We start from the raw sequence: 21,895 nt of genomic DNA, 5'->3' as shown, positions 1-21,895 counted from the left end.
GGGATGGAAGGCTGGAAGAGGACTCTCGGCAATATTTATAGATTATATTCTCCTCTTTAATTTTTTCTCCCCCCTTTGGTTTTCTTTTTTTCCCTAAGCAGATCGGTAAATCAAACCTGGATGAAGGTGAAGCAGAAAAGTCACTCCTTTTATTTTTTTTAAGTTTCTGTGGAGTGTCTCTGAACTCGTGAGTTTTGTGTGCGCTTTTATGTCTCCCCAGCTCTGTCGGGTCTTATGAAAATGAGCAGTATTGAAAGCTTTTCCATCCCGCTAGCTGTGAGCCTCACATAAATGATGTAAATGGCTCGAAGGGTTTTTTTCAAGTGAACTGTGTAGATCTGTGAAAATAATATCAGGGTTTTCCGTCAGAATGAGCTTAGCACTGTACTGAGGCGTACCATAATCTGACCCGACACCTCCGACCATCTGCGCTATCTATCTGCCTTCTGATTTACCAAATCTTCACAAGCAAAAGACAAATTGTACTTGATACTAAAGAAAAGACGGCGAGCCTCAGTCCAGCTCCATTTCTGCAGAGAAATGATTGGAGAAAATGTAAATCTGTTTAATTTCGGTCTACAGGCAACTAGCAAAGGAGCTTTCTTAAAGAGGGGAAGAAAGAAAAACAAAAACAATAGGGGAAAAAAAGAATGGGGGAGGGAAGAGACAATAACAAGATATCAAATTAAGAAGGGATTTTTTTGACAAGCATTCTAGAAAAAAAAATACATTGCAAAGAGCAGAGGGGAGAACATATTGAGCTTAATTCAAAATATATGCTGCCTTTCCGAGCATAGTCCCTAATTCCCGGGAAGAAATTACCACTGAGCAGCTATTTGTAGAATAAAGAGTGGCTTCTTGATCATCCGCCCGTTCTCTACGGAAAATAAATCGTATCCTCGCAGCTCAGAAAGAGATTTCATCCCACCCCGAGACGTCTGGAGTTGCCCCCGCTTTACTCCGAAGGGACGGCCGGGGCTCACCTTGCACCCAGCCCCGCGATCGCTCTCTCGGAGCACCGAAGGGGGAAAAAACCCAAGGGGAATGATTACTACAAGGTGATCAATATTTCAAAAGATTCCCGAAATCTGCTTTAAGTCGCTTTCCTGACCTACAAATGACTTCTCACTCCTCGCGACTATTCTCGGCGTCTATTCAGGACCATTCAGCCGAAAACAATAAGGGTTTAAATGTAAAAAAAAAAAAAAAAAAAAATTAAAAAAATAATAGCGTTTTTGTCGAACGGGAAAGGGCGCTGGGCTCTTTGCAGATAATTCCTCGTCTTAACCGAAATGGGAAGTGACCTACAGGGGGAAAGAGAAGAGTTTTTCCCTAAATCTCGGCTGTTCCTGCGGTGCTCCCGCCGCAACCATTGTCAGTGACACTCCCAGCATCACTGTCACTGTTAGGCAGCCAATTTTTTGTCTGATTTCTCAGCTCTGCCTTATCGCCCTCTCGGCCCGCGGGTGCGCGGAGCTCTATGCGAGCATCACCGGGCCGGACCCCGCAGCTTTACCGGGGAGGATGCGGGGTCCCGGCCGTCCTATCGCTGGGACCACTCCCTCCAACCTGCCGCCAGCACCCTGAAGCGGGACCCCCTTCCCTCCCCTCGGCTCTGCCCTGCCCGGGTCGGCGGGGCAGGGCGGCGGGGTCGCGGTCCCCGGGGAGCGGGGCGGGGAGCGGGGCGGAGCGGGGCGGAGCGGGGCCTGCCGCCGTGATTGGCAGCGGCTGACAGTGAGTGGCAGCCCCGCCATGGAAACCCGGGAGCCAATCTGCCGAGCCGGCAGCAAATCAGCCGCTCCCGCAGCAGCGCGGCGGCGGCGGGGAGCTGCGCTTGTGCCTTTTCTGGTTCCCTTTTTTTCTTCTTTTTTCCTCCTTTTTTTTTTTTTTTCCCTTCCCTCCCTCCCCCGCGCCCGCCCTCCCTCCCCGCTCCATCCTCCTCCGCCTCGCCCCTGCCCACCGCCCCCAGTCGCCGGAGCTGCCGAGCGGTCCCCATCGCCTCTCCGCCCTCCGCCGTCCCTCCCGCGGCAGCTCCGCCGGCTCCGGCGGAGGCAGCAGCGGAGCGAGGGGCGGCCCGGGGCCGCTGCCCCTTCCCGTTCCCCGCCGCGGGGCTGAGCGCGGTGGCGGCGGGCATCGCCGCGGGTGCGCGGAGCGCGGAGCGGAGCCCGGCGCCGCCTCCATGTTCCAGCTGCCCATCCTCAATTTCAGCCCGCAGCAGGTGGCCGGGGTATGCGAGACCCTGGAGGAGAGCGGGGACATCGAGCGCCTGGGGCGCTTCCTCTGGTCCCTGCCCGTGGCCCCCGCGGCCTGCGAGGCGCTCAACAAGAACGAGTCGGTGCTGAGAGCCCGGGCCATCGTGGCCTTCCACACGGGGAACTACCGGGAGCTCTACCACATCCTGGAGAACCACAAGTTCACCAAGGAGTCCCACGCCAAACTGCAAGCCCTGTGGCTGGAAGCGCACTACCAGGAGGCGGAGAAGCTGCGGGGCCGACCCCTGGGGCCGGTGGACAAGTACCGGGTGAGGAAGAAGTTCCCGCTGCCGCGCACCATCTGGGACGGCGAGCAGAAGACACATTGCTTCAAGGAGCGGACGAGGCATTTGCTGCGGGAGTGGTACCTGCAGGACCCTTACCCCAACCCCAGCAAAAAGCGGGAACTGGCTCAGGCCACGGGACTTACCCCCACGCAAGTGGGCAACTGGTTCAAAAACCGCAGGCAAAGGGACAGGGCAGCAGCCGCCAAGAACAGGTAAGGTGCTGCCCGTCCCGTGGGACACGGGCTCCCCCTTAGCGCCGGGGCCGCAGGCTGCGGGGAGGCCGTGCGAGACTGCCGGCGGAGGATGGGGAAAACCATCCCGGGAGATGTCTCCCCGGGAAATGCAGCGAGATAAAGGCAGGAGCGTCGGGAAAACATTAAGGCTTTTTAATGACTTCGGTTTAATAGGGGAGGATCCCCGCCCTGGGCTCCCTCCTGGCTGCCCTGTGGGGAAGCGGGACAGGGGGAGCAGGAGAGGGGCTCAGGCAGCCACCGGCTGGAGCTGGCAGCAAAAGGGCCATGTTCGGGGGCAGAGCGGAAACAAACCCTCTCCAAAGTTTTACCCGGACATGTAAATACTGGTTTGAGATCTGTCCATCCTGAGACAGCCGGCCGTGCCCTCTGCGGGCCCTGCCAAGGCCGCCGCGCCCTATTCCTCCACCAGAGCCCTCTGGGAACATTCCTTGGGATATTGTTCTTGTTTCTATTATATATATATAAATATATAATAGAAATACAACGTGAATATATAGACATAATTTTTTAAAAATATATGTTACAGAACAAAATCACGGCTCTAAATGAGCAGTGTTATCCCAACGCTACTGACATAAGCAGATGCTCTGGCAAGCAGGGGAAGGACCAGAGTTCCCCCTTTATCTCCTGACCAGGATCCCGGGGTGGGGAAAATTCCCCTTATCACCCCTCAGCCGGGCTGTCGCACGTCGGGGCCGTGGCTACTGTCACCCTGAACTCTTTTCATGGGCTAAGGGAAGATGTGAGGCCTGCTGGACGGCAGACGCCGCCCGGGCGCTGCTGCAGGGCATTACTGACCCCTAAATGAGGCCCGGTTTGGGGGCAGGCTGCGGAGGACGGGGACAACTTTCCCCTGGGTGTGCCGGCCCAGGAGCGGGGCTGACCCTGGGGCGGGCACCCGGTTTTTCAGACAGAGCCGAAGAACCGTGTGCCCACCCAGCTCCTCCTCTCTCGTACCGGGGTGAGAGGCGGAGGTCGGGGGCAGCAGCGCGGGGGTGCCGGTCGGGGGAGCCCCCGGGGGGACACGGGGGCTGCCGGCGGGTGCGGAGGGCGGGCCGTGATGCTGTGTGTGCCGCTTCCTTGCAGGCTACAGCAGCAGGTCCTAACGCAGGGCTCGGTGCGCTCGCTGCAGGCGGAGGAGGAGAGCGGCGGGGAGGCGGTGGGGGCCGCCTCCAGCCCCGCAGCCAGCCTCTCCAGCAAAGCGGCCACCTCCGCCATCTCCATCACATCCAGCGACAGTGAATGTGACATCTGACACCAGCGGCGTGGCAAAGCGGGGCGAGGGGGAGGCCCGGCTCGCCGGTGCCCCGGGCGCGGCCGGAGCGGCGGGGCTGGCAGCCGAACGCGGGGTACGGGGCGCTCCCCGGCCGCGCCTCCCTCCCAGCCCCGCAGCAGACTGCATTCAAAAACGTCATGAAAATCGTTGTCGCCTTTATTTCGAAGGATTTGCAGAATTGATGCCTAAAAAGAAATAATTAAAGGAAGTCCAGAACATGTTAAAAAAAAAAAAAATCAAGAAACCGAATGCCAAGTTGCAAAATGTCTGAGCCCCTGCCCTTATCCCGCGGGGCTGTTTCATGTGGAAAAGACGCTGTTCTTTTGGTTGGGTTTTGCTTTACTTTAAAGGGTTTTTTATATATATATATATAATGTTTATTTACTTATTTAAGGGATTGCTATGGTAGATTTTTTTCTATTATTATTATTATTAATTATTATTATTTTTGGCTTGTTCTCTATGTGCACAGGTGACTTGTAGAGCATGTGCAGGACGAAACTGTATGAAGCAGCCTAAAACCATAATAAAATATTTGATGATCGACCCTCGCATCTGCTTTGAAATGCCGCTGTCGGTTTCAAGCCCTCCAATTTGCGCAGAGCAGATCTCCGAGGCCACGGCTATTTCAGCAGCAGCTCGGCAGGAACCGAACTAGCCGGTCCCCGGGACCGGGGTGATGTTTTTGCCAGGCAGGGAGCTGGGAGGAGCCGGGATGAGGCGAGAGGAGCGGGAACGGGGCTGGCGGGGGATGCGGGTGCCCGAGGAAGGGAAGGAGGCGGTATCGCCGCTGCTTCTTCTCTCCCAAGGGCTGAAGCTTAGGGGATTATCAGAGGCGAATTTTCTGAGAGGAACGAGAGGAAGAAAAAGGAAAAAAAAATATTATGGAGGGGAATGGTTGGGGCACAGCCCCGCCGGGGAAACTGAGCTTCCTCCCTCACCTGGCAAAGGCGAGGAGAAGATGGGGAATTAACAGTTCTCCATGCCACTGAAAGCCCATAACGGGGGGCTAAATTACCCCAAATCGGCACCTCTGCGATGTGCCTGTGGCTGTCCCCACCATCCGCTTCCCTCGCTTTGTTTTGCGGCGGTTTTGCTGCAGGAGACCAAACGCCAGGTCCAAGGAGCGTGCTAAGCTTTTTTCCCCAGCAGAAGGATTTTATATTATACAATTTGACATTGATCTTTAAATCGCCTGAGCTGTGCTTTTTTTGTCTTCTCGGTCTCATCGCGTTTACTTCCCTGTCCTCAGAGAGATGCCTCCCCGGTAAGCTGATTGCTTGGCTCGATTTATTTAGCAGCCGAAGCCTGGCACCGGGGGAAGCCGGGCAGCGCTGGCAGCGGGAGATGCCCCGGCTCCCGCTCGGCTCCGGCTGCCTGCAAGGGGCAGGGGCATTTCAGCTCCGTGATAGCTTAATTCAGCCCTGCTGCCTTTTATCTGCAGATGAATTCCCGTCTAGGCAGTGACTTCTGCCCCTCTAAGTAGGAATTTAAAACCTGGATTCGAGGCGTTTACACTCCCCATGCCTAAAGCTGCGTTCCGTCCCCAAATGCATGCGCCTTGGCTTTCCCTATAGACCATTCCAGGGATGGGGAGGATAGCAGGAAATTTTAGACTGTTTTTTCAAGTCAGTTAGAGGCAGCTCTTTTCCTGGTGGACAGGAAAATAATCTGCATTTTAGGAGTGCGGAAGGGTCAGATCGCAGGGCGGGGAGCGGGGCAGGGTAGGGGTCTCCACCTGAGTTTGGGGTACCCAGCTACAGGAAGGTCAGGAGAGCACTTTGCACCCCGAAACCTGAGGTTTGCTGCCTCCTGAACCCCTCTGGATTTAAGCCGTGCAAGAAGAGCCCGGCTGTGTTTTTTAAGCGCCAGACGAGGTTGGGGTTTTACCTTGGGTTTGGGGTTCGCTGATGGGCAGCACTTCCCACACATGAGGTTGTTTTGGGAGCAAAAGCAGTGCTCGCCCTCAAAACGGAATCTGCTGAAATACACCGTGTTCTTTCTTTATTTCTTTTCTTCCCCGGGAAATCGGTGAATTGGATTCAATTTCTCCATCGGCTTCTGCGGGCTCCGTAGCAGCGCTTATTGTGGCGAATTAAAGATATAAAGAGAGCAGAGAGCACATGCGCTCAGCGTCTGGTAACGTGGGATTCCTTTCCAACTAAAAAACACCCGGAATTTGTTCAATAGGCAGGGGGATGACACTGTCTCTTTCGACAGAGGGTTTGAGAGTCGTGAAGGATGCGGGACCTCCCGAGTGGGCAGTGGAGGGACCATCCCGCGGGTGCTGGAGGCAAAAACACAAACCAGCCCCTTCGGAAAGAGTGGCCGGGGCGGGGAAAGGAGCACGGAGCCCCCGTGGGAAGAGCAGCCCCGCTGCCCGGCCTTGCTTCTTGGGGGAGAACGGGAGAACCGAGCGTCTCCCGGCTCCGCTTCTTCCCCGCCGCAGCTCCGCAGGGCCGGGCTGCGCCCGCGCCTTTACTTCCACCAGCAAGACCCAAAATAAAAAACCTCGTTTCCCCACCCAGTCCCGCACTTCGTGGTTTTTTTTGTTTTGTTTTTCTTATTTTCTTTTTTTTTCTTTTTTTTTGGTTTGTTTTTGCTTTTGTTTTTGTTTGGTTTTGGGTTTTTTGTGGGTTTTTTGTTTGTTTTTTTGTTTGTTTGTTTGTTTGGTTTGGTTTGGGTGCTTTGTTTTTGTTTTTGTTTTTGTTTTTCCCACCTGCCGTTTCCCTTCCCTTATTGAATGTCTTTCCCCCAGGTTTTTCAGGAATTTTTTTCCCCTAAAGATCAGCCCAAGCCGCCACCCTCCCGAGCCTCTGGTTGTTTTAAAAATGATAATAATTATAAGCGGGTAAGAGTGAAGGAGCTTGTATTTACATTAAACAAAACGCTCCGAAAAGGGTCACTAAAAAGTCTGTCTTGACCCCTCTCTCTCCGGTTTAACAAAGAAGGAAAATATTGTATCAAAAGTGAAGTGAATGGGGAAGGCGGAAAAGAGAAACAGCTTTTCCTCTCTTCAGCTGGGAAGGGGGGAGAAATGTTTGAATGTTTCCGTTTCTTTTGAGAAGCGGGGCAGCCCCGGGCAGGGCTGAATGGGAAAGTCTTGTAAGCGGGCTGGGAGGCTGTCAAACTGCTCAGAGGTAATCACTGCTAATGAAGGGGTCTCCAGCCCTCCCTGGGACAAAGGATGCTTACGAGTGCTGGCCGGGACTGAATACTTAATAAGTTTGCAAGGGGGAAAAATGAGCGAGCTGTCTGTAAATTGATTTTGCAAGAGAGAAAAAAAAAAAAAAATAAAATGAAAAAGAAACAAAGCCAGGAAAAAACCTTGCAACAACAACAAAAAAGGAAAAAACAAAAGGTTTGCAGGTTGGGGAGCGAGCCTGGCTCTGGTGCAGCTGGGGACAGAAGGCCCACTTATCCAGGGAGCATTGCCCCAGTCCCGCGCTGCAGAGGAGACTGCTGCTGCTGCTTGCAGTGGAAACTGCTGTGGAGGGAGGGCTGGGGGATGCAAGGGCCGTGGAAAAACCACACCGGCCCCTCCACCCGGGGGTGCTGCCGCAGCTGCTGCCTGGCCCATGCGGGCACTCCCTGTACGCCCCTCCTCAGGCTGCAGCCTGCAGAGCCCTGCAGAGCGTTCATCCATCCCCGTCCCACTGCCCAGTCCCTGTTTGTTCTGCCTTTTGCCCTTGTCTGACCAAGGGGTTTTCTCTGCAGGACAGCAAAAGGAGGTGTCTGGAAATCTGTTGAACATCGCAGCACCAGCAGCACTTCTCTTGCCTTGGAGAGCTCAAAGGGTCAGCTTTAGCTGGCTGGCCTGGAGCTGGGTGCTGGGAGATGTAGGAGGGGGCTGGATTCAGGGGGAAACCCCCCTGTGTGACAAGAGGAGCGTGTGTGTGTGTGTGTGCCATAGCTGTGGGAAGCAGGAGAGTGAGCCGCATTTTGGACGTTTCCCGCATCCAATTAAGGGCTTGGGAGGATCAGACTCTCGCAGATCCAGTTACCCCTGGCTGCCGCGGGGGTAATACCGTGAGAGAGAGCGTAATGCTGCCCAGCCGTGTCTGCCCCGCCTCCCAGCAGAGCCGGGCACCGGCTCCTCCATCTTCCTGGGATTTCTTCCCTCTCCAGGAGAAGATCCACGCGTGCTTGCTGGAGAGGAGGATGGAGGCATCAGAGGCTAAAGGGAAAGGGCACTGTGGGGTGCAGGAGCTGCCAAACTTTGACCTTGTCTCTTTCCCAAGGCTGGCCTTCAGCCCCAGCACCCCAAAGGAGCCTGAACCCTGGGCTGACCTTGGTGTGCCCCCACGAGGAGGACCCAGAGGGTGAGACCTAGCTGAGGATCCAAGGAGGAAACGTTTCCTCTTGGATCCTCCGAGGCTTACAGCACTTTGCGCTCTGTCAGCATTTATTCTTGGCACCAGGGTGACAGAAAAAGCCCGTGGATGTATATTCCCTTCTGTCAGGACTGGCTGCAAGACCCCCATCCAAAGGCCAGGAAAAGGCTCCCCTTCCTTCATCACTAGCTGCATCTAATTTGAACTCCCCCAAACTGCAGAAATTCCCCAGAAAAGAAAGCTCATTTTAACCCCACTGCCTTCTGATCTGTGACATAGGCCTCTCTGGCACACACTTTCCCCTGCAAGAAATATGGTTTGGAAGGAAATTTGTTCACAAATTTGTCATCTCTGCCTCTTCCCAGAGGTGGGAGAGAGGTGCTGTTGCCCCATAATCCTCCACACTTTGTTAATTTTCTCCTTACACTTAGCAGAGCTGGTGCCATTCCATCCCACTGGAGTCAGCCCAGAGCATCAGCCCTCACCACTGTTTCCACTACTTCTGTCCCAGAGCTCCTAAAAGATGTGCCAGTCAGCCAGTGCTCTCCCTGTACAGGCTCTTCTCCCACTGGATGGAGTAAAACCCAGGGAACTTGTCTTTTATCTTGAGATTGTCTGACAGAGCTGAGCTAAACCTGCTTCTGTGGGTGACCCTCACACCCAGCATGGGCAGGATGGGATCCTCACCCTCCCCACTGACTGCTGAGGGAAAAGCATCTCCTTTCCAGCAATGCCCAGGGAAGGGCTTGGTGGGACCTCCAGGACTCCCTCCCCACCAGGCAGCCAAAAAAAAATGGTGTCAGACAGGACTTGCAGCTCACTATCCCCAAAATCTGGATTTGCAGCTCATTTTCAGGCAATCGGGACAGCCTTATGAGGAGGGTGTCCATATGGAGACCAGACTTATGGGGTGGTCTCTTTTTTCCTTATCACACCTTCATCCAGCACCCGCTCCTGACTGGAAAACACCTGGCAGGGTTTTATCTCTTTATTGTCACAGAGCAGACTTGCCACAGAGCAGGAAGGCACTCTGCCATGGCTGTGCTGTTAAATGACTTGTCCTGACACTGCTGCCTGCTGGGGGGTCACTGCTCCATGATTTTCAGCCCCTCACCCTCCCAAAAATGTGGCTGTGTCCATGGGAAAGACTTTGCATACCGTGCTGGCTGTTGAGCTCTTCCCTAGGGATGGTGTGAGACAGCTCTGCCTGGTCTGAGGCAAACCCGAGCCAGGGACTCTTCTAACGTTTTAATAGGATAAGTGATGAACCTCAGTGCCCTCATATGCTTTAATGTACAGATACAGCCAGACTAAATCACTTGAGACATCCCAAACAGCCTAAAGGATTTAGACACATCTCTTTATTTCCATTTAAAGCTGTTCCTCTTGATACCTCCTTTTTTTTTCTCCTTTTTTTTTAACAGTCTAATATCAAGAAAAAGGTGTAATAACAGAGGTTATAATAATCTAGAGGTAGGAGCAGAATGGAAGCATCTATTTGCACACATTAGAGAGTGTTATCTTATTTGCACTGATCTCAGAAGTTCAACCTCTTTGAAAACTCCACAAAAGCTGGATAAAGGTTTCAGAGTGGAGCCTCTGAGAGACAAACAGCCACTGCTGAGATCTGCATGCACACACAGGTATTGATCAGCAGAACAAGCTTCTCAGCCTTTATTCAATAACTCCATAGTAACCTCAATGGCACACTATCTGGGGCTTCTCTAGGACAAGCAGGAAGTTTTAACCCAGCACCACCTTCTCTTTTCCAAGACCTGTTGATTTCAACGGGAGCTCTACAACAGGAGAGCAGGACTTGGGGGTTTTTTAAAATCTTTTTTATTTATCTTTTTTTTAAATATATTTTTTCAATATATTTTTTTTTTCAGACCAGCCTTTTGCTGGCCTGAATCTTCTTTCAATGCCATTAGTGGTTCCATTCAGGACAAAGCCATCCCATTCCTCCCAATGTCACTGACTGAAATGTGTGTGCTTCTTCAGAAGCAATTCTTGAAATGCTTCCATAACATGTGCTTGTAATACCAAGGTAATTGAGGATGGAATGAGAGCTCTTTTTTGGAACTCTGTAAGGGAGGGTAATTCCCTGTTAAACGTACAGTGAACCAGCCACACACAGGGACACACAGCTCCAGTGTCTTTCAGGCACCTCAAAGAAACACAAGAGCACATAACCACTCCTCAGGGAGCAAATCACTGTTTGCAGGCTGGGAAAAAACCTTCTCATAAACGTCTCTATCAGGACATTTATACTGGAAACTGCTCTTCAGGCCAGATCATTTCTTAAGCCAATTTGAAGACTTTATGTGTTGTTCTTCAAAATTACCTTGGCTTGCAACCTTTTTCCCCACCACACCTTCCACTAGTGCAGTCAGCAGCCAGTCCCTGGTGTCACCTGGGGGACAGACATCCCCAGAAGTGACCTGGGGGTTGATCTGCAGGCTGCCGTGTGGTCAGTGGGAGGGAGCAGTGCCCAGGTGGGTGGCTCAGGGCACCTAATCCCGCTCTGCTCACGCTGCCGCAGTAATCCAGCCCCGTCCATCAGGCTCTGTTGCCCGGAGATCCCGCCCCACCCTCGTCCCCCTCTGTCCCCAGCAGCAAGGAGATCCAGGCAGTTTTAACCAAGATCATCTCTCTAATCAAGTTCACTGTCTGCCAAGGCTCGGCTCTGCCCATTGACCGCAGAGTGAGAGGAGACTCCTGAGGCCAGCGTTGATTTCTGTGAGTATTGTTCCCACTCAGCCCGTGATCCTTTTCATCCCCTGAGAGCCCCAAGTGCTGAAGGAGTGGTGCAAACCAATTTGGTTGTTAAGCTCAAACTGCTGGAGTGTTTCCTGGCAGACTCATGTGGCAGGTCACTCGTGGGTCAGAGGGACTTCAGGGCTCCAGTGGTGGGATGTCCTCTGCAAGGAATGGTTCTTGAGGCAACACTAGGGCCACATTGCTACTGAAGAGCACAAAGCTCATGGCTTCTAGGTGAATCTCATTATTTTTCAACTTTTTTTAAGCTATTTTCCCCAGTAATATTTCAATGTATTACTAATTAATCTGATAAACATTTCTATTACAGTATTTTAGCTGTTTTCTGCCGTTTTCTTTAGGCTTTGGTTCTGCTGGGAAATCATTGTCTCGTCACTGAAGAGGTGAGCCAGAGAAACTCTGCTAAAAATCTTCCCCACAGAGGCATCCTTGGTGCACACCAGACTTGATGGATATGATTGCTTACAAGCATCAGGTCTTGACTTTCACCCTTCCTTTGTCACACATTGGCTTTCAAGTGTCTCATCTCAAAATTAAGTGTTTGTAAGACTGAGGCTTTAAGCAGATGAAATATTAAAATTTAAATTTTTTAGCTCAGCCTCAGAGAAAAGCGAATGAGCTGCTCTGCCTGCAGCTTGTTTTTTTAGAGACAAAGTATTTGTTCTATTACTTATTGATGTTGCTAATTGCCATCTGAGGTTTTGGAGGGGCAGGGCAGCAGGCTGCATTGCTGGATGTGGAGCCCTTCTGAGATAAATGAGCTCTGAATAGCAAAGAATTTGCTGCAGCAGCCCTGGAATATGTGCTGCATTTTGCAGTATTGAAGAAGAGAGGTATTTTGCAGTATGAGCTGCATTTTGCAGTATGTGCTACGTTTTTGCAAAGGCACTCAGTGCTCTCCATCTCCTTGCAGAGAGAGAGCTGCTAGTGCTCAGCTCTTTTGTTTTTTGGGTTTTTTTATAGGAAGCCACAAAATGCAGTTGCCTCATTTTATAAGCCTGAATTTAAAAATGCTGACCCAAGAACTTAGGTTTGGGCTATGCTTGAATGGCATGCTCACTTTCCTGAATCAAAACCAGATTCTCCTCCCTCATGCCCACACACATCTACAGACACAGAGGGAGGAGGCTGTGATGGAGGGAGCTCTTAGTGTTCTGTCTAAACTAAATGTCCATTATGGAAATAAACATGCTAGAGGAGGGAAAAAAAACACTACATCCACATTAGCCATTGAATAGGTTATTACTTTACATGTACAGTATACAACTTTTCATACAGCTGGTACCTTTGTACTGGAGCATGAACATTAACCTTCTGCAGTTCACCTTGGTTTGCAAACTGCAGGAATCAATTCTCCTAAGATGGATGTTCACATCTAGTTAGCTTTCTGCATTATCTCAGCTGGAGAGGTCACTAAAAATAGTTGTATAGCACTTTAAATTTTTAACAGGGAGGCTTTATTATCGTTTAGATCCATCATCGCTGCTTTACCTACCACGGTTCTTCCAGCTGAAATAATGCACAGAGCTGGTAGTGGCTAAGTGTTTTCAGAGTTCATGCACTGATGAGCAGGACAGCTTGGACAATATCTGAATTGCTAGCAACAGCAAACTGAGCAAGCTGCATGGACAGCGTAACACTGGTTCAGTAAATCCCCACTGCTTCAACTGTTTCATAAAAAATGCCTTTTTTTTTAATCTGCTCTCCTGCACTGCAGGACCAGGACTGATCTGTCACTGTGTGCTGCCCTGATCCTGCACAGTCACCTTCATGACCAGCAGTCCCCAGCCTCCCTCAGTCCTGCTGCAGCCACTGGGGTGTTTGTGGTGCCAGGGAGCACACCCACATTGTGTGGCTGTTCTCAGCAGTGCTGCAGCACGATTTTCATTTGAGAGCTTTGCCTTTATTGCTTTTAACAATTTCCTGTGCTTTGTTTTGAATAAGTCACCTTGCCAAGGCCCTCACAGCCTTCCAGGCATTACAGCTGGCTGTTCTCGTGTCACCTCTATGTGTCATTACACACACAGGGTTGTAGGGATGTATTTTGTCTGTTCAGGTTTGTCTGTGCTGCAGAACTAACCCAGTCATTGTGAGGTTTCTGAGTTTCACCTTCCAAATACACACACAGTGCCTTGGCCCAGCTGCTCACACTGGCATTGGTGATCTTGTTTTCACTTATAGAATATTTATTGAAGCCATGGGGGCAAGGCTCAGAGCAGACATGAAATGCCTGGCAGCACAAGCAAAGCATCAGAAGTCACCAAGAGTGGTGGAGCAGAATGATTCTTGGTTACATTGCAAAGTAGGCATAATTAATTAATTGCTTTCACTTCTTTAATAGGATTATATTAATTGTTTGTTGCATAACTAAATAAACAATACTTCCTTCAGTATTAATTGCTGAGATCTACATTGCATCTCACTGTCAATTCAAGCCTGAACCAAACACATCTCAAGACCAGAAGACAGGCCCTTGTTGACTTCCATGGTCATTAGATCAAATCCTTCTACAGCAGCATGAGAATAAAACTCTTAGGGCTTTCATTACCTGGACATTAAAAACTTTGTAACAAACTGCACAACAGAACCTAAGAAAAGTCTTTTTCCACCCTTGCAATTTTGCATTGTATCTCCAGAAGAGGCTGAGCTGCTGGGCATTAAGAACATCCAGAGAGTAGCTCTCACTGCCTTGGACCCTGGGGAGATGGACTGCAGATGGTTCCCTTCTGGAGCAAGTAGGAAACTCTTGTGATGGGTAACAGGGTGGATAAAATCATAGAATCACAAAATGGTTTGGTTTGGAAGGGACTTAAAGCTCATCCAGTTCCAACCTGCTGCCATGGGCAGGGACACCTTCCACTATCCCAGGCTGCTCCAAGCCCTGTCCAGCCTGGCCTGGAGCACTGCCAGGGATGGGCCATTCACAGCCCCAGTCAAATTAAAATTAGCCATTTTGCAGAAGTCTAGGATTATTTCCAACTGCCAGCCTTTTCATCTTTGTGGGGGATTGAAGAAGTGCACAGCTCTGGGTGTTGTGTGGTGTTATTCCTGTCTCTCATTTCTGCCTCAGTGAAGTTTCAGAAAAGGCCTTTGAAAAATGAGCTACCTGTATTTTTTATCTTGCAAATTTTTGTTCTCAAGGAGAGTCCTTCAATGAGTGCTGTTCTTAACAAGTCAGGACTGATCATATCCACCTGGCATCTCCTAGCAGCTCAGTATGAAAGCTCCAGGTTCCAAGGAAACTGGTGGACCTTTAAGGCAGGGATACACCAAGTTAGCAAAGCTTTCAGTAAAAGTCAGTGTCCTAGGGTGACCTTATGATGCTTGTATCCCCAGTTGTGTGTTCTGTTTATGCTGGATATTATGTTCTGTGCCTTCAAGCCTGGCTCTGAAGAGCAAGGTTTGTTTTGGTTTGTTATCAGCCTGCTCCCCCACGGCTGGTGGGACAGAGAGAGGAGGCAGGTTTTGTGCAGTTTTTGCTTTCTGCTGCTTGCTTTGCTCTTACTTCTGCTGTGCTCCTGCTTTGCTTTTTGTTTCTTCTTGTTAGTTAGTTTAGCTAAGCAGTCCAAATTTTTCCCTGGACTGTTTTTCCTTTCCCTTTTTGGAACCATTCAAACCTGCTCTGGACTGGGACCTGGGAAACACCAAGGGTTTGCATCCTGTGGCTGCAGCAGCTATCCCCAGTGCCAGAGGGACTGACAACAGTGACCACTCCCAGGAAAGACTTTCTGAATTTGTCATCCTCTTCAGATCAGTGAAAGAGTGGTGTCATCCAGTATTGTTCATTTTGCGTGCTGGGGATGTTTTGCCTGTTAAATAAACAGGTTCTTTCCACTTCTCTCCAAGGAATCCTTCCTGAACTGGTGAGGCAGAGGGGCCGTGTGGGTTTGCTTCCTGGAGGGGCCCCCTTTGGAAGTTTTCTCCCAAATTTGCCCTAATCCAGGACAGTCAGCAAATGCAGAAGTCTGTGAGCTGAGGGCTTTGCTGGCGTGGTGGGTCAGTCATGGCTCTGGTGCCCCACGAGGACAAAGCACACAGACCTGCTGGCATTGCCCACGTTCACGGGACAACTGTGGCCCTGCCACGGCCCCAAACCTCACCCTCACACCCTCAGAGTGCCACCCAGCCCAGGGCCCTGGGGTTCCTGCAGCACTGAGGCACTGGAGGTGCCAGACCCCAAAACCAGCAGGATTTGGGGCGAGTCTGAAGCACTTGGATGCTCTCATGGTGGCTGCTCTGCCCTGCAGTGTCTGTCTGCCCATCACAAACCCTCCCTTGTCCGTGTGCTCTTTGCTTCAGCATCTTCTCAACCCCTGTGGTCCCCTCCTTTCTGCTCCTCCTCCTTTCCAGCCCTCTCCCACCACCCTTGGACAGGCTCTGTCCCACGTCTCTCTGGAGCTGATCTACTCCCACTGAGGCTCAGGAAGGACCTGGACCCACGTGGACCCCTCTGCTGACAAACACACCTTTTCACAGCCCCCGCCTGTCCTTGTCACACCAAGCCTGGGGGGAACATGGCCTGGCAGCAGGAGGAGGTGCCAGGAAAGAGGAGAACACCGAGGTGCTGGGAGGATCCCCACAGGGAGAGACTTTTTGAGAGAAATAATTTCCCACCCACCAATGTCCTTTTGAATTGTGAAAGCTTTTACCAGCTAGAGCATCTCTTGTCCCAGCACACCTAAACGTGGTGCTAATTGGCACAGCATCACCTGTCTGGAACCTCTGCTGTGAGCACCTTTTCATCCATCACATGTAAGAAAGAAGCCAGCAAAAAAAAAATCATTGTTTGTCCCCTGATGTAAAAGTCACCTATTTCTTAGAAGCGTGTAAGTTCTTTAATATTCTTGAATATTAATTCATAGATATCTTGAGTTCTTGAATATTAATTCAGAGATTTTCCCATTCAATTATTAACAATTAAAACATTGACTGTTCTCCTTATGGGTGTCTTCTGGGTGTAAAATTTACAAACAGATGCAAAAGCCACCACGAGAGGGATCCAGTGTTGACTCAAATGTGTTATTCACAGAGTTATGGGCATTCTGGGACACTCCATGGATAATGCATTTTTATCTTAGATGTTTAGGGCTGCAGGTGAAAGGTTGGACCAGCTGGAGAAGAGCCCAGCAGCACTAAAAGAAACAGAGGATTTAAAAGGAAAGGAGACATTTTCCTAACAGGTTTTCAGTCTCTACTGAAGGACTCCAATTTCTGTGTCTTATCTCAGAAGAGCATTTCCACATTGAAGTGCCAGCAAGGTGAGCATGGGAGTGCAGGTGTCCCAGCCCATGCTGAGTGCAGAGCATGGCAGAGCCTTGAGGGTGGCACAGAGGAATGGACATGATGGGGAGCATGTGTGGAGGAGCCTCTGCCTGGTGTCCAGACCCTGGCAGGCTCTGTGGCACATTCAGAAGTGTTTGCACTTCCCCCTTTCCATCCACAGTCCTCTGGGAGCCCCTCAGGGTGTGCCCAGGGGAAGAGGGTGGCTCTGCCCCCACTCCTGTGCAGCTGATTTCAGAGCCCAAAGCCAAGGGCTCCACTTCCCCACTGACATGAGCAGGTCCCTGGTGCTACTGCTGGGGCAAAAATGGGTAAATTGAGGCTGAGGAGAGGAGGTGGTGCTGGGGCACACAAAAACCAGCCCCAAGGACCATCCCTTTGCCTTTTGGGAAGGGGCAGCAGCCTGGATTAGGGCTAAACGGATTTGTGCTTGCAGGACCCCGGGTCTCTAATTGGGTTTTTTTTTTTTTAATTCCTGTAATCCTGGATGATTTGGAGCAGATGCTTCGAGATTACTGACAGGGCCCAAAGGTGACTGCAGGGAAAAAAAGCAAAGCCTGGGGGCTGGGGGTGCTGCTGTGCTCGGGGGGCTTCTCCCCTGCTTAGAGGGGCTACAGCACCAGCAGGGCTTGGCCTCAGCTGGGTTTGGCCCTGCACCAGGATTTGGGGTTATTATTTTGCTCTTTTTCTGGTGAATAATTTAATGCTGTGTCCCACAGCCTGCAGGTGGGGGAGGATGGAGCCCATTTCCCAGGAGATGGCTGATGGGAAAGACAAAACCATACGGAGTTGCCAGAGACAGTTCATTTTTCCTGCCTGCTCCTGAGCATGTGTGAAAATCCCCTGGGTGTTGGCAGCAGCCCTCACACCTGGGAGCCCCATGTGAAGCTGTGAAGGTGCCCTACCAGCCAGCCATGGCTTCAGCTGATCCCAGGAGCCAGATCTTGCTGTGCAACCCAGCAAAGGACGAGGATTCAGCTGCTGTTCAACTTAACACAACAAATACTGGTGGAGACAGACTTTCTGAAAGGCAATAAGACAAAAGGTAATGATTTTAAACTAACGGGGAGTACATATGAGGAAGAAATTGTTTTTGATGAGGGTGGTGAGGTTCTGGCGCAGGTTGCCCAGAATTGGTGAATTCCCCATTCCTGGAAACATTTAAGGCCAGGCTGGAGAAATCTCTGAGCAACCTGGTCTGGTTGAAGGTGTCCCTGCTCACTGCAGAGGGATGGCTGGATGGCCTTTAGAGGTCACTTCCAGCCCAAACCATGCTGTGAAAACCTGCTAAACAAAGGCTTGGTCTCAGCTTGGCACCATCCTGCAGCTCTCCTCCAGGGCTCTGGTGGAGCTGAGCAGCTCCTGAGTGGCTTTCACTGGAGACACCGAGGGACTGCATTGAGCAGAGACAGCATGGGACAGGAGGGCAAGGACTTTCATCCAGGGGACAAGCCAAGGGGCTGTTCAGCCTGGAGAAAAGGAGGCTCAGGGGGGCCCTTCCCACCCTCCACAATCCCTGACAGGAGGGTGCAGCCAGGTGGGGTCAGGTTCTTCTCTCAGGTAACGAGAGAATGGCCTTGTTTGCACCAGGGTGGGTTTAGATTTAATATTAGAAAAAGAATTCTTCACTGAATTCTTCACTTAATTCTCTTTAAATTTAAAACTACTCCCTCTATTAGAAAAAGAATTCTTCTTCACACTCCAATGCCCTTCCCACCCTCCACAATCCCTGACAGGAGGGTGCAGCCAGGTGGGGTCAGGTTCTTCTCTCAGGTAACAAGAGAATGGCCTTGTTTGCACCAGGGTGGGTTTAGATTTAATATTAGAAAAATAATTCTTCACTGAAAGGGTGGTCAGGCATTGGAACAGGCAGTGGTGGAGTCACCACCCCTGGCATGTTCCAAAGGCATTGTGGATGTGGCACTCTGGGACATAATTTATTGATGAACACGACAGTGCTGGGTTATCAGCTGGACTTGATGGTCTTAAGGGTCCTTTCCAACCTTAACAACTCTATGATTCTGTGAAAATTAACTTTCCTCTATACCAGCTCAGGGAATTCTGAGGACATTTCAAAACACCCCAGTCTATAACCACCCTCTGCACAATGTACAAATTCATTGGGATGGTGCCCAAGAACACCTGGATTTTCTTGGCCCAGCAGGACTCTGCTGCCCATTCACTATCTCTTCCTTCCTTTGTCTCTTCACACTCCAGGTGGGATGAGCTGGAACCTGTACTTGATCTTTGGGAAACAGCTGCCTAAGCTACACAAAATGTTAAGAGACTGGATCCAAAAGCAAACCTGTGTTTATGGGTTCCAGCAATGATTCTCCGAGTCTCTAATGCTGCAACTTCAAGCAGCCATTTAGGCTAAAATCTCTTCCTCCATCTCAATTATTTAACAAATACCATACACAGACATGTAATATCTGCAATATTCATAGCCTTGGCAGCAGGCTGAAAACACTTGGATTTGCACAGGGTTATTCAAGGTTTTCCTCTGAAGACCAGTGGATTTCTGCTGCTCCTCTGTCACTGAGCATTGCCATACAACATTAATAGCCCATAACTGATGATTCATAGGCCATTTGTGAGAAAATGATGGCTCAGAGGTGGTTGCAGTAAACAAAAGCACATCTTATCAAGGTTAAACAAGATGTGTGTGCAGCTGACTTGTATGAGGCAGAGATTAACTATGATTATTAGTAAATACAAGCCCCAAGCCAGGGAAGCACTTAAGCACAATCTTCTGCCCCACTGGCTCCCCAGAGCAGCCTCTGAAAAAATGCCTGGGATACTTCAGGGTGCTCCCAGGCTGTGCAGGATGTGGGACTGTGATGCCAGGGCTGTAGTGACCCTTTCCCATGAAAGCTGAGGTGGATGGCAGCAGAGTCTTCCTCATGGGACAGGCACTGTCTTCTTCCATTGCTTGGAAAGGAAGGGAAGATTTTACCTGGCAATGTTAACATTAAATGTTTGGATAGAAAAGCTTATAGCCAGGCAGTTTTATTGCTGCTTGGCAGAGGCAGCTGCTTAGAGAGGCTTTGGGTCAGGCTATTTAAAGGCACCATTGATCCCCAGGCTGCTCCCTGTGGCTGGAAAGGAGTGAGACCTCAGCCCTGCTGAGGGTGGCAGGGAGGAAAGGGGTCCAGACCACCCCTGCTGCAGGACAGCATGCAGGTGTGGGTGAGGAGGGAAGGTGTGTGGGATGGAGGGTGAGCAGAGCTCAGAGCCACACAAACCCTCCCTGTGCCCCTCCTGGGCTGCTCAAGGCCTGGGCCAGCTGAGGTGGCAGCAGGAGCTGGGGGTCCCTGTGCTCAGGGAGGGGAGCCCATCAGGAGGGCTGCAGGAGCAGCTGGAACTGTTGGGATTTTTAATTTCTTTTCTCTAGATAGTATTTTTTTTTACTAGGTAGTAATAGAATTATCATAGAATGGTAGCCATTTGGATTGAAAGGGATATTGAAGACTATTTTGTCCCAACCCCCCAGTCAGGGACACCTTCCACCAGACCAGGTGGCTCCAAGCCCCATCCAAGCTGGCCTTGAGCCCTGCCAGGGATGGGGCAGCCACAACTTCTCTGGGCACGCTGTGTCAGAGCCTTACCAGCCTCACAGAGAAGAATTTCTTCCTAAAATCTAGTCTAAATATCTTCTAGTTCTAATTCTCTTTAAATTTAAAACTACTCCCTCTTTTCCTGTCACTACCTGCTTGTGTAAAGTCATTTTCCCACTTAATTATAAGCCCACTCTAGGTGTTGGAAGGCTCCCATAAGGTCTCCCCTTCCCTTGTCCAGGCTGAGTATCCCCAGCTCTCTCAGCCTGTCCCCACAGGAGTGCTGCTCCAGCCCCCTGAGCATCTTTGTGGCCTCTCTAGGCTCTCTCCAACAGGTCCAAGGCAAAGCTGAGGTAAAATTCTGGGTAAGATCTGACATCCAGTTCCCACTTCAGCCTCCCTCTGCCCCATTAAATCCTCTCCTGTTTACTCAGCCCCTTGTTCAAAAAAAACACCTTAAATTTGGGAGCTGGTTTGGGTACACCTGTGCTTGCTGTTGTGTCCCACAGCCAAATTCTGATGTTTTGAGAGAAAAGCGAACTCGGGAGGGTCAGGACAGGGCACAGGGTGCTACCTATTGTTAGTAGATATTTAAAATAGAGACTTGACAAGGTAAAGGCCTTGTCAAGCTTCTAAAAGGGGAAATGATGCCTCAGGTTTTAGCTTTTATATTTTTCAGATTCTGTGCTGCTTTAGTGTGTAGGTCTGAGTTCATATTAGGGGATGGTGAGCTCTCTGCACAGAGCAGGGAGACAAAACAATTCCTGCTCCAGCTGGGCACCAAGGACAAATGATCCAAATCTCAGCCCAAGAGTGTAAACGACGGTGTAATGAAGAAAGAAAAACAAGCAGGATGGGACTGCATGGGCTAAAGTTGTAATTGAACAATGAACTGCAAAATGCAAATGGAGCAGAAGTTATTACAGTGAGACCCTGTGACCGATTGTGCATTTGTGACCATTTTGGTTCATCTTGGGTGCAGCCCTGGCTGGGCTCTTGTGCTGCCCAAGGTGGATGCATTGAGGCCTTTCAATAAATCCCTGCTTTATTCTTTAGCTCTGTCCAGCCTGTTTTGGGTCAGCCTTCCCAGGGCATCACCCGCGGCTCCTGGAGCAACAGCTCCACCGTGTGAGAGCCGGGAGCCCCCAGGCAGCGACTGCTCAGCTGCCACAGCCTCAGCTCTGCCTTTATTCACTGCTGAATTAGCACTGGCAGACCTTTTTTTTGTAAAAATATTTTCCATATAAAATATAATATTTTAATATAAAGTACAAAAACATTTCAAAAAGCAAACCAACACACGGCCGGCGCAGCGATCCACAGGGCAGCTTCTCCTGGCTTCCCACAGGAGGACACACTGATTGTGGCAGGAGTGGAACAAAACACACTGTTAAGTCCTGCAGCCTGCAATACTGCTGCGCTGCAGCTCCTGGGAGCCTGCAGGAATTCCATGGGCCCCTCTCCCCGTGTCTGACAGATCCCTGTGGGACTCAGCCTCCCCCTGATTCCCCTCTCCTCCTTCTGCCCCAAGGACCAGGCCACCCCCTTGTCATTTTTTTTGGTTTGGCTCGTAGTCTCTCCGAGGGCTGCAATGGTTTAATAGTCCCACTGGAGCGTGCCTCCTGCCAAAACGGCCCCAGCACAGCCAACCACAGAGCTGGGTTTTGTGTTTGCTCGAATTCCCTCACTCAGGGTCCCGTCCCATCCTGCTGAGGCTGCTCTCAGTGCTCAGCCCGGCCAGGCTCACCCAGGGCTGCCCCAGAGAGGTGAAGAGCTGGGTGTCACCTCCAGAAAGCTTAGCAGGAGCTCAGGCACACCCCAGGGAGGATATCTGTGGGATGAGGGCTGACAAACCTCATCTTCCACGCTGGTGAATA

General features: G+C 50.8%; 1 protein-coding gene across 1 annotated transcript; it reads left to right on the top strand.

Moving 5' to 3' along the window:
- Nucleotides 1-1,951: 1,951 nt before the first annotated feature.
- Nucleotides 1,952-4,159, top strand: SIX6 (SIX homeobox 6). The gene is made up of 2 exons (XM_064422596.1): nt 1,952-2,751; nt 3,880-4,159. Exons 1-2 carry the CDS (start codon nt 2,180-2,182, stop codon nt 4,046-4,048), a joined length of 741 nt encoding a protein of 246 aa, XP_064278666.1. The 5' UTR covers nt 1,952-2,179; the 3' UTR covers nt 4,049-4,159.
- The last annotated feature ends 17,736 nt before the right edge of the window (nt 4,160-21,895 follow it).

This window comes from Passer domesticus, chromosome 6, assembly GCF_036417665.1.
Source record: "Passer domesticus isolate bPasDom1 chromosome 6, bPasDom1.hap1, whole genome shotgun sequence".
Classification (NCBI taxonomy): Eukaryota; Metazoa; Chordata; class Aves; order Passeriformes; family Passeridae; genus Passer; species Passer domesticus.
Note: the sequence above shows the minus strand (reverse complement) of the source record. Positions and strands in the feature narration are given on the sequence as shown.

Bases quoted from the DNA above. Each gene is read 5' to 3' on its own strand.
- SIX6 (XM_064422596.1), top strand. From the start codon at position 2,180: ATGTTCCAGCTGCCCATCCTCAATTTCAGCCCGCAGCAGGTGGCCGGG. The intron at 2,752-3,879 runs GTAAGGTGCTGC...GCTTCCTTGCAG, and splicing joins GCAGCAGCCGCCAAGAACAG to GCTACAGCAGCAGGTCCTAA.